Here is a 13,431-nt window from a genome sequence, read left to right on the forward strand (position 1 = left end):
TCAGGCTGCAGTTAATGGCATCTGCTACACCTCCGTGGCATAAGCCCTGGAGCCCATGAATCTTCTCACTGGCTCACTAAGACAATGATGAATGCCGTGCCCAGAAGTCCCTCCAGTCGGCCGTTCAGCACCCACTTCTTAGCTCAGGGTCATTGACCACTTGCGTTCAGCAAGAACTGGGGCCTGCATGGGCCTCATGCTGTGAAGACAGTGGAGACCCACCAACTGGGACCGACTGGCCAGACAGCACCTTCAACAAGGTGCCCTCAGCTCTGAGACCCCAGGCTGGATGCATGGACACAGGGCCCTGCAGGCACCAAAGGTCCAGCAGAGCCTCTAGGATGGAGGGGCAGGGACCTCCAGCAAGGGAACAGAGGGTTCCACAAGCTCATGCACTTTCTGTGACCTTCACGTGTTTGGAGCCATTCACTGCAGTTAACTCCAGAATGATCTGGAGGCAGAATCAGGGATGATGGACTGTCCGTGTTTGCGTATCTAGAACGTCAGAGCTGGGGGTCCATCTGGAGTTGCGTGCATATTTCACTTTGAATAGACGAGTGAGAGTGAATGTGGAAACACATGGGTCGTAGCCAAGGTGTGGAGGTAACCTGACCACAGAGAATTGGAATGTGGCCCAAGGGGCTTAGCCTACCTCTGTACCAAGCAGGTGAATCCCAAGAGCCTGGCATTTCCGGAGAGCCTGGCTGAGCGGGTAGTTCAGGAGCCCCTTGCCTAACTTAACCCAGTCGCTAAAAATGCACCTTGAACCTCCTGAACATACGAAGCTTGGTGATGGTATGGAAAAGGATTTGCGGTTGTTCGGAAATTGATTCCTCAAAGCGGTTTGGGCAAGTTTTGCCTTTCTTGAGGAGACGCCATTTCTCCCGTGTCTGTGACCTTCGACTTGGCCTTGCAGTCTGGATCTGGGAGCCAGGTCCTCCTCCTGAGGAATGTTTGCAAACAAGACTCAGTGGTGCAGCCCACCCTGAGCTCCAGCCTCCAGGAATTTACTCACAGCTACGATGGAACCTTCTAAGTCAACTCCTTTTAAACCTTAAACTCACATAAGTGACATGTAATCCCCCGCCTGTCTTTGGCAGGCCGCCAAAGTTAAAGCACTTGATCGTCACCCCACAGCTGCATCTGTCCTGGGTGGAGCTGTCTAAATATTGCCCAGTGCCTGCGTCTTCTCTCATATTTAGTTCTAGACAGACAGCTTGGTGCTGTTTCCAAAATAACCCTTCCATGGGGCTTGTCAGACCTGATGGTGCCTTTAAGGATAAGCATTAAAAATAACTCCTCCCAAATCAGGGGAGATCTATTTGTTCTGCACTGCTGTTGGGCTAACGGAGCCTCAGTGACCCTCATTGAAACACTGATGCCCCCAGATAGGAGAGGTGGTCACTGCACATAGAACTGATGGGATGATGAACTGTTCAGTAACGTGCAATTAAAATAATAACGTGATAGCCAGATTGCTTCCTGGGCGGGGCTGGGTCTGCGTGAGGTCAGCGAGCTGCTTCAAGTGCTCTGTCTGAGGGAGTGCTTCCCTCCCCTAGGTCCTGGGTTGATCTTGACCAGTCCCCAAAGCAGCTGTGCTGCAGGTGTGCATTTGAAGGTCTCTCCTGTTGAGATACTCACACTGAGACTATAAAGGCCAGTGGGCTAGCAGTCCTTGGAGCCAGCTCTTGGACCCAACCCAGTGAATCTCAGAGCTACTGATTGTCCTGGGATAGGTAGAAATATCCAAAGAGCTCATTTTTAAAAACCTTTTTTTTTTCAAGTGAAGATTCATGAAGACTTTAAGAGAGGCGTTAATGTAGCATCGTGACTCTTTTTATTTTATGACTTTTGTATAACTGAGAGAGTTTCATTCTTCTGGCATTTGCCTTCTCCTGGAATTGTACCTGAAGTTTCATTGGGTGACTGAAAGGACACCTTTCTGGTCCTGCCCATCCACGGTCTCCCGGTTGACTTGGAGTCCCTGTGTGTGTCCCTGCCTTTGTGAATGAAGATACTCATCTGTGTCTCACTTGTTCCTTTGTCTTCCATTCTTCCTTACAGAGAACCTTTTCCAGGAAGCTCTTCTGTCCTCTGGGCTGGGTTGGGGGGTGCACCTGTGCCCTGAATCCCCCAGTGGGACCCCCCACCCATCACTTATTCCCTCCTGTGGCCTAGTCTTGGTCTCAGTGTCTGGTTTCCCATAGTTGCCAGGCCATGAGTTGGATGGAGATGTGGTGATGCTTGTTAATGTTTCACCCTGGCCGAGCGCGGTACCTGCAGAGCGGTGCTTCCCCAGGACACAAGTGGAATGTGGAGCTGACAGTGGCCTCTGTGTCTGCTTGGGCTTTGGGGGGGGTGGGGTCCGTTGGGTGTCACACATCACAGGGTGATAGGGGCCATGCTTTCTCATCACCCTGTCTCCTCTCGTTTCCCTCAGATGTGCTCTGCCCCAGTGTCCGAGTAGAAGGAGATCGCTTCAAGCACACCAACGGAGGCACCAAGGAAATCACAGGTAAGTGAGGACCCACGGCTCACATGCTTGCTTTGTGGTACCACTTGCTGGACCTGTGTGTGACCCTCACACACAGGGGTGGCCTCTCTGACCCTGTTCTCAGTCGCATCTTTCACCAAGGTCCTGATGGCTTGTTTGAACCACACAGGTGGCAGTGATCCATCCAATAGTGGAGAACATTCATGGTTTTCCATTTGACAGGCCGTGGATATTCTATAGGAGTCCCTAAATAATGTGTCAGGTGGCGTGCGTTTGTAAAGGAGCTGGAGGCTGAGCAAGGGAAGGATGGGCAAAGCCAGCAAAAGAATGGATCCATAAATGCACTTGGGAGTGAGCGAGGCCGCACCGTGTTATAAATATATGAATGAATCAGGGCAGAGGAACAGAGAGACACGTGGCTGCAGACATGTGACTGCAAGGCACAGGGAGAAATTCCGCAGAGGCTCCTCCAAGGCTGTCTCCATGAGGACAGAAGAGAAGTGTGGGGAAGTGCATGGAGGGGGCTGGCCAGTGTCCCCATCAGCCTGGTAATGCTGGACATTCTTAGCCTCCCTGTGGCTGGACATCCTGCTTAGCTCTTTAAATGTATGAGCTCAGGGCAAGTTCTTCCCCCACCCTGGACCACCAACCCTGCCTTCTCACCAAAGCTCACTCACTCAGGCTCCTCTTCTCCCTCTTCCACCCTCTCGAGCCCAGTTCTGACATGTGCTCGTGGGCTGCTTTCCTGCCTCCCAGGGACCCTGCCATGTCAGTGTGCTCCTGTGGACTTCAAGATACCAGCTTTGGCATCCTTGAGCCTGAAGGATTTGTCTAGAATGTCAGAAGTCTGCTGAGCCTCTGTGCACAGCAAGCAGAGGGTGCCAGGGAGGTGACATTCCCTGGAGCATCCCTGAGCCAGCAACTTGGTGTAGAACCCTCCCAGCCCCACCTTTCCTTGGGGGGATCATCCCAGGCCCATGTTGGACCCATTTCCCGGTGTTTCCCAGCAGGGTCCAGGAGCAGGGCCTGCTGTGTAACTGGATTCATGACGCATCCTCTCAGCTCTTTCCTTTCCTGATCCCCAACCCTGTGCCTTATCAAGCACATCCAGATAAACTGCTAGCAGTTTTGGTGGAACCCAGACAAAGACAAGGGACTCATCTCTCCTGTTGGGCATGTGGTGAGCAGAGGGGGCTTGGGAAGCCACCACTGTGGTGGCTGCTCTGTCCAGTTCCTGAGATAAAGGTGATGCATCTCTGGGCTCTGGGCTTAGTTTCCTTGAAGTGAGCGTATGACAGCTGAACCGTGCTGCCCAGGTGCCCTGTGCCAGGCAGTTAGACTTGGAGCAGCACCAGACACTTAGAAGGAGCTCGGTAAATGTTTGTTGAATGATCGACCGAGTGGATGCATGAATGAACCGAGTGAATGGGAGAAGGCTGCAGTAAATCCTGAGAACAGGGATGGGCAGAGGGGAGCTGGATGAATGGGAGGTGGACACAAGATGGATGGAGGAAGGAAGTGCAGAAGAGAGGAAGGAAGAAAAGGAGAGAGGAGGAGAAAAAAGGGAAGGCAAGTGAGCCCATCAATCTGCCTGTGTGGCCTGCAACTCAGGCTTTCCCGCCATTCTGCCTACTCAAGAGCAGTGTTGTTTTGTTTTTTCTACTTAAGAATTACTGATTCTTGCTGGGAAGAATCAGAAAGTGTGCTTGTGTGGGTATGTGTGTGTACACATGTTTGTGTGTGTGCAAATCCTATATGTCTGTCTGCACATACTGGCGTATGCATGTATGAATATGCAGATCTGAACGAGTATTTTAGTCTTTGGACGTGAGGAGGATCCTGCTGAAGAGTCTGCTTGGTGGTGGGTAGAAATGAGACAGCCTGTTACGAATCCTCCCGGGTCCACCCACACCAGTGGAGTCCTGAAACCTCCCCTCCCCTCTGTGGAGGCTTCGTGGAAATGATGCCCAGGGCCAGGTGGGCCTCCATTTGCAGGCAGAGCAGACACCTGCCCATGCAGCTCTGAGTCCACAGAGAACCTGCTCTATCTGCTGTCTACTATGATAATTACCACCCTGAAAAATATCCAGCTAGGTTGAAGCTGAAGAGGGAGAAGAGAGAGATGGCGCCTCAGACTTGCCAATTTAAATATAACTGGGTAATCTGAGCAGCTTTTGTATTCTGGAAAAAATGCAGTTCCCAAAAGCCTCACCTCCAGGCATTTCCTTAAATGACTCTGGCTATTTTCGGGGTTATCTGGAACAACGAGGAGGCAGACAGGGGTAGAAGATGGAAACTGAAACAGGGATATTAGATGGCCCCATTGCCTGCCAACGGGTCAAGGTCTGAAGCCTCAGTTTCCCCACTGGATAACAGTGGATCTGACCAGAGTCTCTGAGGGTCCCTCAGCTGTCAAAATCAACCTGCAAATCCTTAGCACTGAGAATGTGACACAGCTTTCCTGGGAGTTGGCTCCTGGTGCTTAGGAATGGCAGGCCTGCTGCGGGTCCTGTACTTGGGCTTCCTTCTCCTTCCAGCTGGGACCCCACATCCAGATAATCAAATCCCTTACTCAGATAGGGATTTAGGATAAACAGAGATAAATACTGAATGTTAGAGGAAATGCCCATCATTCACTGAGTGGCACAAAGCTCAGTTGTAAACCTTGAGCTCAGGCCCTGGGCCCACTCCCTTGTGAAATGATGGAAATGCACAAGCACAAGGAGAACTGGGGTGAGATTGTGCAGCTCTGCTCTGGCCTGTCCACTAAAGCTCTGTTCAGTGCAGTTTTTGCAGGATGAGGGGTGCACAGTAGGTGCCTGGCATGAGGGGCCCTCAGAGCATCCTGGGGACACTGCCAGTTGCCTATCTGACTTCTGGCCGCAGCAAGGTGCCCCTGGTGACTTTTGCATTGACCAGTTGCCTTACCTCAGGGCACCTTGCTCCACGCCACCTCATTTCCCTTCCCAGTTCTTATTTATTTCAGGCAATTTGTCTTTTCTCTCGGGTGCCTTTTGCTGCCACCTAGTAAATTGCTTGTTGTTGAAAATTTTGTCATCGCTAAGCCTTCCTTTTCATTCACTGAAGCCAATAAAAGTGGACCCAGAAAGTACAGCAGAGGTCGGCTTTCCTAAAACATTTTTCTTGTAATTCTCCCACATATAACTGCTGAGGGGAAATTCAGACGAAGGTGGCACCTTCTAGTGACAGCTGACAAAGCTGTGAAGCAGACGAGCAGGCCTGTTTTGGGGTCCTGGTCCCTGGCTCTCTGGGGATTGGGTGCGAGTCCCTCTAGACTTGGCAGATTTCCTTAAGCTGTGGCCCTGGGGGCTCCCCTGTGGGCTTCAGCCTGCAAAGGGCACCCCTCACCCTAGGTCACTGGGAATGAAGCCCCCAGGATGCTACCATACTGCCCACCATTACTGGGCTGGCCTCAGGGCCCAGAAAGGGCCAAGTCCAAAACTCATTCCCACCTCACAGGCTCTGTGCCTTCAGCTGGTGAAGGACTTGGTGTTGCTCCACAGAACCTCAAACTACAGGGCCCTGCAGGTCTTCTCGGCCAGTGTCCTCCAGTCCCAAGTGGCAGCCCTCCCCACTGATTTGGGCTCTCCAGCCCCCTGCTAAGATGGTTCTCGGGGCCCATGCACGTGGCAGGCCGGTGGGTTGTCCAAGCCCCTGCACTGGTGCCTTGTCAGCCCCAAGAGCTGTTCCTCCAGGGCTGCTTAGGCACCCAGAGCTGCAGGCCCCCATGCCTCTGCCTGAGGCCACATGTGGACTGAGGTCTCTGGGCCGCAAGTCCCCTCTCCACAGAGGGGCCTCCTGACAACCTGCCACATGGGCTGGGGGCTGCGCTGGCCCATGTGCAGAGGGAGCAGTGGGGAGGCTGTCCTCTGTGTCCTTTAGTGAGTTTCTCCCTCCGCCTGGTGCTGCCTGTCTCCTGCAGCTCAGGGGTCCTGCGGGATCCATGCAGGACTCTTCCCTGATGGGAGTGGCGACTGCTCTTTGCTGAATTTGCTCTTTGGAAATCTGGTCTCGTATAACCAGGTGACAGTGGGGTGTTCTGGGGGAAGTGGCAGAGGAAGCTGCAATCATTATGACAAGAAAGTGATCAATATAAAAGCTTCATTGCGGGCCACTTGCTGTATGGCAGGCATGCAGGCAGAGCATCGTGTTCTGTTGTTCAAGTCACAGAAATCCCGAGGCACCTTCCAGAGCAATCCCCTTTAAACAGATGAAGAAACCAGGGAACAGGGATGTCAGGCAACCTGCCCGAGGCCACACAGCAAGGGCATCGTGGTTGCAAGCACAACCCAGCCCTGTCTGATTCTAAAACCCCAAATCCCCATCAGCATGAAACCCCTTCCCTCCCTGCCCATCCTCCCTCAGGACTCGACACCGAGCAGCTTCTCTAAATCAGGTCGGGAATGGATAAGCAATCTCGGTGGTGGAAGGGGCTTTGGCCATTATCACGTGAGCCCTGTGAGCTCATTTCCATGGCAGCATCTTAGAATGGTGGAGAGAGCAAGGGACTTGGAGTGAAGTCATGGGTGACGTGCCACTGATGGCAAGCCTTGTGCCGCCCTGGGGATGCGCAGCTATTCCATCCCGGCTGACCTCTCAGCCTCCCTCTACCCTGGGAGAGCTGCCCCGGGCCCGAGGCCACAGTCCCCAGTCAGTGTGGTGTCTGCTGTCAGCCTCCACCGGGCCCCTCTGAGGAGCTGGCCTGCAAAACCCATCAGCCCTCCAGACGGGTCTGGACAGCTTTGTAAAGCATCCCACCCTAGGGAGATGTGGCTCGGGAAGTGCTGTGGTGGACGGCGTCTGGTCACTCCAGCTCTGTGGACTTCCGGCTGTCTGCAGAGTGAGTGCAGGACCTTATCCAGTTGTCACAGCAGCCCTGTCTGGTGGACACTGTGGCCTTCCTTCTACAAGCAAGGGCTGGAGGCTCCTGCTGGGTACGGGACTTGCCAGCCTCGCACAGATGCAGATGTGGGCCTGGGCAGGTTACACCCCATCCCTCAACCCAGCCCAGGCCCTGCTTGTCACATCACTTTACATTGACAATGACACTCAGGGCCTCTATGGGGGGAAACTAACCCAGCAAAAGCACCTTTCACTGGTGCAATATCCTGAAGAATGTCTTCTTCTCTGGGATATATCTTTAAGTCGGGAAACTTAAATGCTACCAAACTATAATCAAAACAAAAATTGTAGCAGCAGGAAGGAAAGCCCTTCAATTGAGGGCTTGCTGTGGAGCCAGCACGTGCTCGGGGCTTTTGCAGCAACCAGGCCTGGCGGCAGGAGACACCAGCCGCCTCCCATTTGTCATGTGCTTGGTTGTGATCCAGGATGTCCTGGGTGTTCCCGCTCCTGTGGGAGCACAGCAGCTGCATCCCCTGCACCTTCTTGCTGGGATGGGTGTGGGAGCCCTCTGTCGGGGTGGCCCTGTTTTCCCTGGACATCAATTCTTGCAGCACCTCTGTCCTCTGGCAGGGTGGCAGGCCACCTTCCAGAGAGCACGGTGCCTTCCTTGCCCCTCACACTCTCCCTCTGTGGAGCTCACTCCCACTTCTTCTCTTTGCACAGGTTTTGACCTGATGGATTTGTTCAGTGTGAAGGAAATCTTGGGGAGGAGAGAGAACGGAGCACAGAGTTCCTACGTTCGGATGGGATCCTTCCCCGTGGTGCAGAGGACAGAGTGAGTGGTTACATCTCCTTCCAGACCCAGCCTGGAAGCCTTGGGAAAGGGCAGGAGGGGGACTGGCAGCTACAGTGGCACACAGGTGCTGAGTTGGGCTTTGTGCCTCAGTGGTCCCAGGAAGATGAAACCACAGACTGAAAATCCAACCTGTGTCCTTGACCTTCTAGTGTTCTTGACCTACTTAACACTTCTCTGGTCCTTTTATGCCCATTGCTCCATACACATCGGGCATTAATCATATACATTTTTCTATCAATTTAAGTAACAAACATAAAGGTCAGTGGTACATAGCACCTCCTACAGACCAGGGCTGCAATGCATGTGGACACAGTCCATCCCAGAATCACCCAGCGGTTCTGGCCAGTGGAGTCCCAGCTGCATGTTGACTAGGGCTGGTCTCACCCTCTGTGCCTTGGTGCTCTCTTTTCCAACAGAGGGGAATGTCCCCGCCCTGCACTGTCCCAGAGAGGATCTGTGTAAAGGTCTGGCCAGCGTCTGACACCCAGTGGGTTTCAGGTCAAGGGCTAAACAGGATCCCAAACAAAGGCTCAGTTTTTCTCACTGCAGACAGATCATTTGAAAGCAGAAATGATGCTGCATGCTGCCACCCCGTCTCCATCTTAAAACTCTTTAATTGCTTCCAAGCAAATGGCCCCTGTGAGACCTGGCCACCTGGCCTCCCTCGCCACCGGCCCATCTCCGTTCTGCCAGCCTGGCAGACACCTGCCATCCCACGGCTTTGTGGATGTCTTTCCCCAACCTGAGACCCCTGCTCTCCTCCTCCTTCAGGGAGGGCTTCACCATGGAGTTTCCAGGACACTGTCTCTGAGCTCCTGGACCAAAAGGCTGTCCCTTTGGGCACTCTGCTCACAACCTGCGTTCCTGCACCACACACGCACACACTTGCTGTTGTTAATCAGCCGTGCAGATGGCCTTCAGGGACAGGCCCAGGCCGCTTCCCCTCGCACAGTCCGAAGCCCCTTGGGGAAGCTCGGAACCAGAGTCTGGGACCAGCGGATCTGTGCTGAGCGAGAGAGTGGGGAGCCACAGCCATGGTGCCTGCCCTGCAGGTGCCAGCTGGGGGAGGTGCCCGCACGTCAGGTCGGGTTTGCGCTTGTACGTGCGGTCCTTCAGCTCGGTGAGCATCCTCCATATGCCAGCTGTGCCCCTGGCCTGGCTCACCTCATCTGTGGCTCCAGCGCCTGCCTTCCACGAGGTGACCCCAAGGAGAGTTAATGAGGCAAATCCCCTCCTCTCCAGAGCCTGGCTTCTTGCTGACCTGGAGGTGGCAAGCGCAGGGGTTGGGTGGACTCTAGGCTTCGTCTCACATCATGACCCCGGTGCGACTCCCCAGCCATAGGCCTTGTAAATAGAAAAAGCCTCGTATAACTTCTCCTCACAGGAGAGTGTGACTGGGAGAGGAGGAGACAAAGGAGAGGAAGTCAAAGTTCAAATCTGAAGCAAGGGCCCAACAGGAGCCTCCCACTTCCTAATGATGCCTCATCAATAGAATGTGTTATTTTATTATTTTTGGTTTGGTACTGGGGATTGAACCCAGGGGTGGTCTACCACTGAGCCATGACCCCAACCCTTTTAACTTTTTATTTTGAGACATGGTCATGCTAAGTGACTGAGAGTCTCGCTAAGATGCCGAGGCTGGCCTCAAACTTGTGATCTTCTGCCTCAGCCTCCTGAGTTCTGGGATTACAGGCTTGTGCCACCACACCCAGCCAAACCTGAACATTGCTTTGGGTGCTGTTCTATGGAATGCTGCCCGGGACATGGTTTCTGGGTAATGGACTTGAGCTCATGTTATGTTCACAGTTGTCCTAAGAAGGACTTTCTACATGGTTCACATTTGTCTTAATGGCAAAATTCCAGAAACAACATCAAGCCCACGAAGCTCTGAAATTTTAAGGAAGAAAAATTTTGCATTAATTTCTAAAGCTTTGAAATTTATACACACACACACACACACACACACACACACAATCTGCAGGGTAATTTTACTCATCTTGAAAAGGGATGACACTTTCAACATGTATGCTTTTTGATCTCTTGTTGGATATGCAAAGGGCATTTTATGTGTCTTATCTGATTTATTTCTCACTACAATAAAATGAGATAAACTAGGCAGGCATTAATCTCATTTATCTATTCAACATTTGAGACTCTAAATGAGGCAGTAACTGGTTCAAAGCCTCACAGTTGTGGGAAGAGGAAGTGGGCCTCACACTCAGGGCCTCTAGCTCTAGACCCTTGCCCTTGGCACTGCTGCCCCATAATCTGCTAAATTCATGCGGAAAGGATTAGATTATGACATTTTCCTTCTCGAACATTCTGTCAGGGCCTCCCCCCTTGACTGTACTGACTTTTTCTTGGGATATGTGTGTGTGTGCGTGTGTGTGTGTGTGTGTGTGTATGTACTTAAAAGAAGAGAGTCTGTTCAGAAAGAAAATAACAAGAGAGTTGGACTCACTGAGGAAATAAGGAGGAGATTTGTGGCTACCAAATCTGTGTCTGTGACACACTGGGAACGCTTGTCTTCCCCCGTGGGCAGTGAGCAAGGCTGTCCCTGAATTCTGGGTACTCCCAAGTGCTGTGAGTGATGGGATGTTCTTCTGCCTGGGAGTGGTCCTGGGTGAAATCTCAGTGCAGGGACTGACATTGAATAGCTGCTGGGCCACCTCCTGTCATAGATGTGTGCACTAAGGTTCCGAGAGGATGAGTCTTTGGCCACAGGTTCTACAGCTAAATGAAGGGTCCCTGAGGATCTGCAAATCTGAGAACCAGGAACCCAGCTGCCTCCCACTTCCCTTCCTGGCTGTCTGGCCAGACAGTTTCCACCTCCTCCAGTGGCGATGAAAATGAAGGCGCAGTCAGCCGACATTCAGGCCCCTGGGTGGGGGCTCTGCCCTGCTGCATCAGGTTAACCTGCAGGGCCTGAGTGCCCTTACCTGTAGCGTGAGCATCAAATGGTTTCTGCGTGATTTCTTCACAGGAGAGGTGACCTGTGCATCACAGATCAGTTGGGCCTGCATCGAGCCCTCAACCAATACTTATTTTTAAATGAAATCTTAGAATCTTATATCAAAGAGATCATCTGTGAGTAATTTATTGAATCTTAAAAAAAAAAAAAAAACACTACAGAAAAGTAAGCTAAACTTCATTTTGAGAGGATTTGTGTCCAGGAGAGATCTGTGGTCTCCACCTGGGGAACTTTCCCCCTGCAACATTTGGAGGAGCTGGAGGGTGTGTGTGTGTGTGTGTGTGTGTGTGTGTGTGTGAGTGACAGCTCGGGTAGGAGAAATGCTCTTGTCATCTAATGAGTGGGTCCAGTGGTGTTGCTAGGTGGCCAGGCCTGCTGGGACACTTCCTCTGGGGAAATTATACAGGCCCTGCATTATGGACGGGGAAAGGATTTCTCTACGGAACCAGAATATTGATGGTGTTCAAAGTTGGCATGCCTGCACACTCTGAGCTCTGTGGTAGGTGCCGAGGGACAGGGACTTGTAAGTATTTCCTCGCTGGGGACCTCTTGAGGAAAATGTGGGGAGATGGAGGGAAAGAGGCCAGGTGGCCATGAGTTGAGCAAATGGGGAGAGAGTGAGTGTGTGGATAACTTTTCCCAGAACCCTGTGGTGAAGGAGATCACCAGCTACCAGCAGGGATGCCAAGTCCTTTGCTGTCCCAGCGGGTTAGGGGTGAGGAGCTGCCCTGAGAGGTCGGGAGTTTGCTCAGGAGCCTCGGTGTGTGGGATGGGTGGAGATGCAGGACAGTGGGCTGAGGATGCCCGGGAGCACAGAGAGATGGGGGCTGGGATCTTGCTGAATGACTGGGTGCTCGAAGGAGCAAATTAACAATTTTCATTGCTGAATTTGGAAGACAAGAGGCAGTTTGGGACTGGTTAGGGTGGAGCAGGGAATTGTGGACGCCTCCAGGTGATAGGGTAACCCACAGTGGGCTGGGCTGAACCAGGGCTTGAGGGAGAGCAGAGGGCGTCTTGTGCCTCAGTCTAAGTGCCATTTCCCAGGTGGTTCCAAAACAACAAAAATGCATTTCTCCCAGATCTGGAGGCCAGGGAGGGTAAGACTGATCCCCACAGATGGTGGTCTTCTCACTGTAACCCCACGTGAGGCGAGGAGTGAACAAGCTCCATGGGACCGTTCACAAGTCCCCAGTCTCCCCATGAGGGTTCCACCTTCAGGATCCCTTCACCTCCTCAAAGCCCCATCTTGGGGGTTAGTGTCTCAATACGTGAATTTGGCGGGGGGGGGGGGACACAGACATTGTGACCGTGGTGTCCTGGGACAAAGTAGTGTAAGACATCGCAGTTTGGCCTTCTGAGAAGGAGCAGGGCGGGGAGAGGTGATGGTGAGGAGTCTCCGTGGCGCTTGGTCCTGGGGGAGTGGCCACTTGGCATTCCTTGTTGATGGTCAGTCACAGTGACCACGGAGTGACTGCAGGGTGTTCTGCAGGGTGCCGAGGGCAGGGGTGGGAAGGCAATGCAGGGCCACCAGCTCAGGGTCTACAGAAGTTCTTCCTGACCTCGGGAAGAAGCAGCATTTGTAGGCCAAGAAGGTGGGTGTAGAAATATTCAGGAGGTTGGGTTGGCAGGATTCAAGGTGACAGGCGTGTGGCCTTCCGCTGCCAGCCCTGCTCTCCTTGCTAAGCTTGGTGTTGTCTGTTTCTCCCCAGGGACGTGTTTCCCCAAGGTCTTCCTGATGAATATGCCTTCGTCACAACCTTCCGGCTCAGGAAAACATCTCGGAAAGAAGACTGGTATATCTGGCAGGTCATCGACCAGTATGGCATCCCGCAGGTACCGGCCGCCTGTGCGTCTCAAGGGTCCCAGCGCTCGCTGTTTCCTTCTCCCCGGGGATGGCATCTGCCACCGTGTTTCCTCCAGGAGCTTAGTCCCGGACCTAGAGAGGCAGAGGGTCAGGTGTACAGAGCCTCAGGGAACCTTCAGGGAGCAGTCACATGACCTGCTTTCCCTGATCATCCAGGGCAGGGCATTCCAGGGAAGAGAACCTAGCTCCTGTCCTCAGGGACCCTGCCCAGGCAGAGAGGTGGCCAACAGCTCTGTGTTGGTGCCATGAGTGACACAGCTTTGTGACATAGCAGAAGAGATGGGCCAGCGTCAGATAGACCTGAGTGGGACCTTGTGTCCACTCCTCTCTGAGTGTGACCCTTGGGACCAAACTTGCTCTGAGTCTTGCTTCTCAGCTGGAAA

The 13,431-nt window shown here is 52.9% G+C and overlaps 1 protein-coding gene across 1 annotated transcript in view; it reads left to right on the top strand.

Annotated features, from left to right (window-relative positions):
* Positions 1–13,431, top strand: part of Col22a1 (collagen type XXII alpha 1 chain) — a 208,304-nt gene that overhangs the window by 24,877 nt on the left and 169,996 nt on the right. Inside the window, exons 3-5 of the mRNA XM_071602419.1 lie at positions 2,441–2,515; positions 8,081–8,192; positions 12,894–13,017. Coding sequence (XP_071458520.1) covers positions 2,441–2,515; positions 8,081–8,192; positions 12,894–13,017 — 311 coding nt within the window. The remainder of the gene's footprint in view (positions 1–2,440; positions 2,516–8,080; positions 8,193–12,893; positions 13,018–13,431) is intronic.

Source organism: Marmota flaviventris, chromosome 15 (assembly GCF_047511675.1).
Source record: "Marmota flaviventris isolate mMarFla1 chromosome 15, mMarFla1.hap1, whole genome shotgun sequence".
In the NCBI taxonomy this organism is placed as follows: Eukaryota; Metazoa; Chordata; class Mammalia; order Rodentia; family Sciuridae; genus Marmota; species Marmota flaviventris.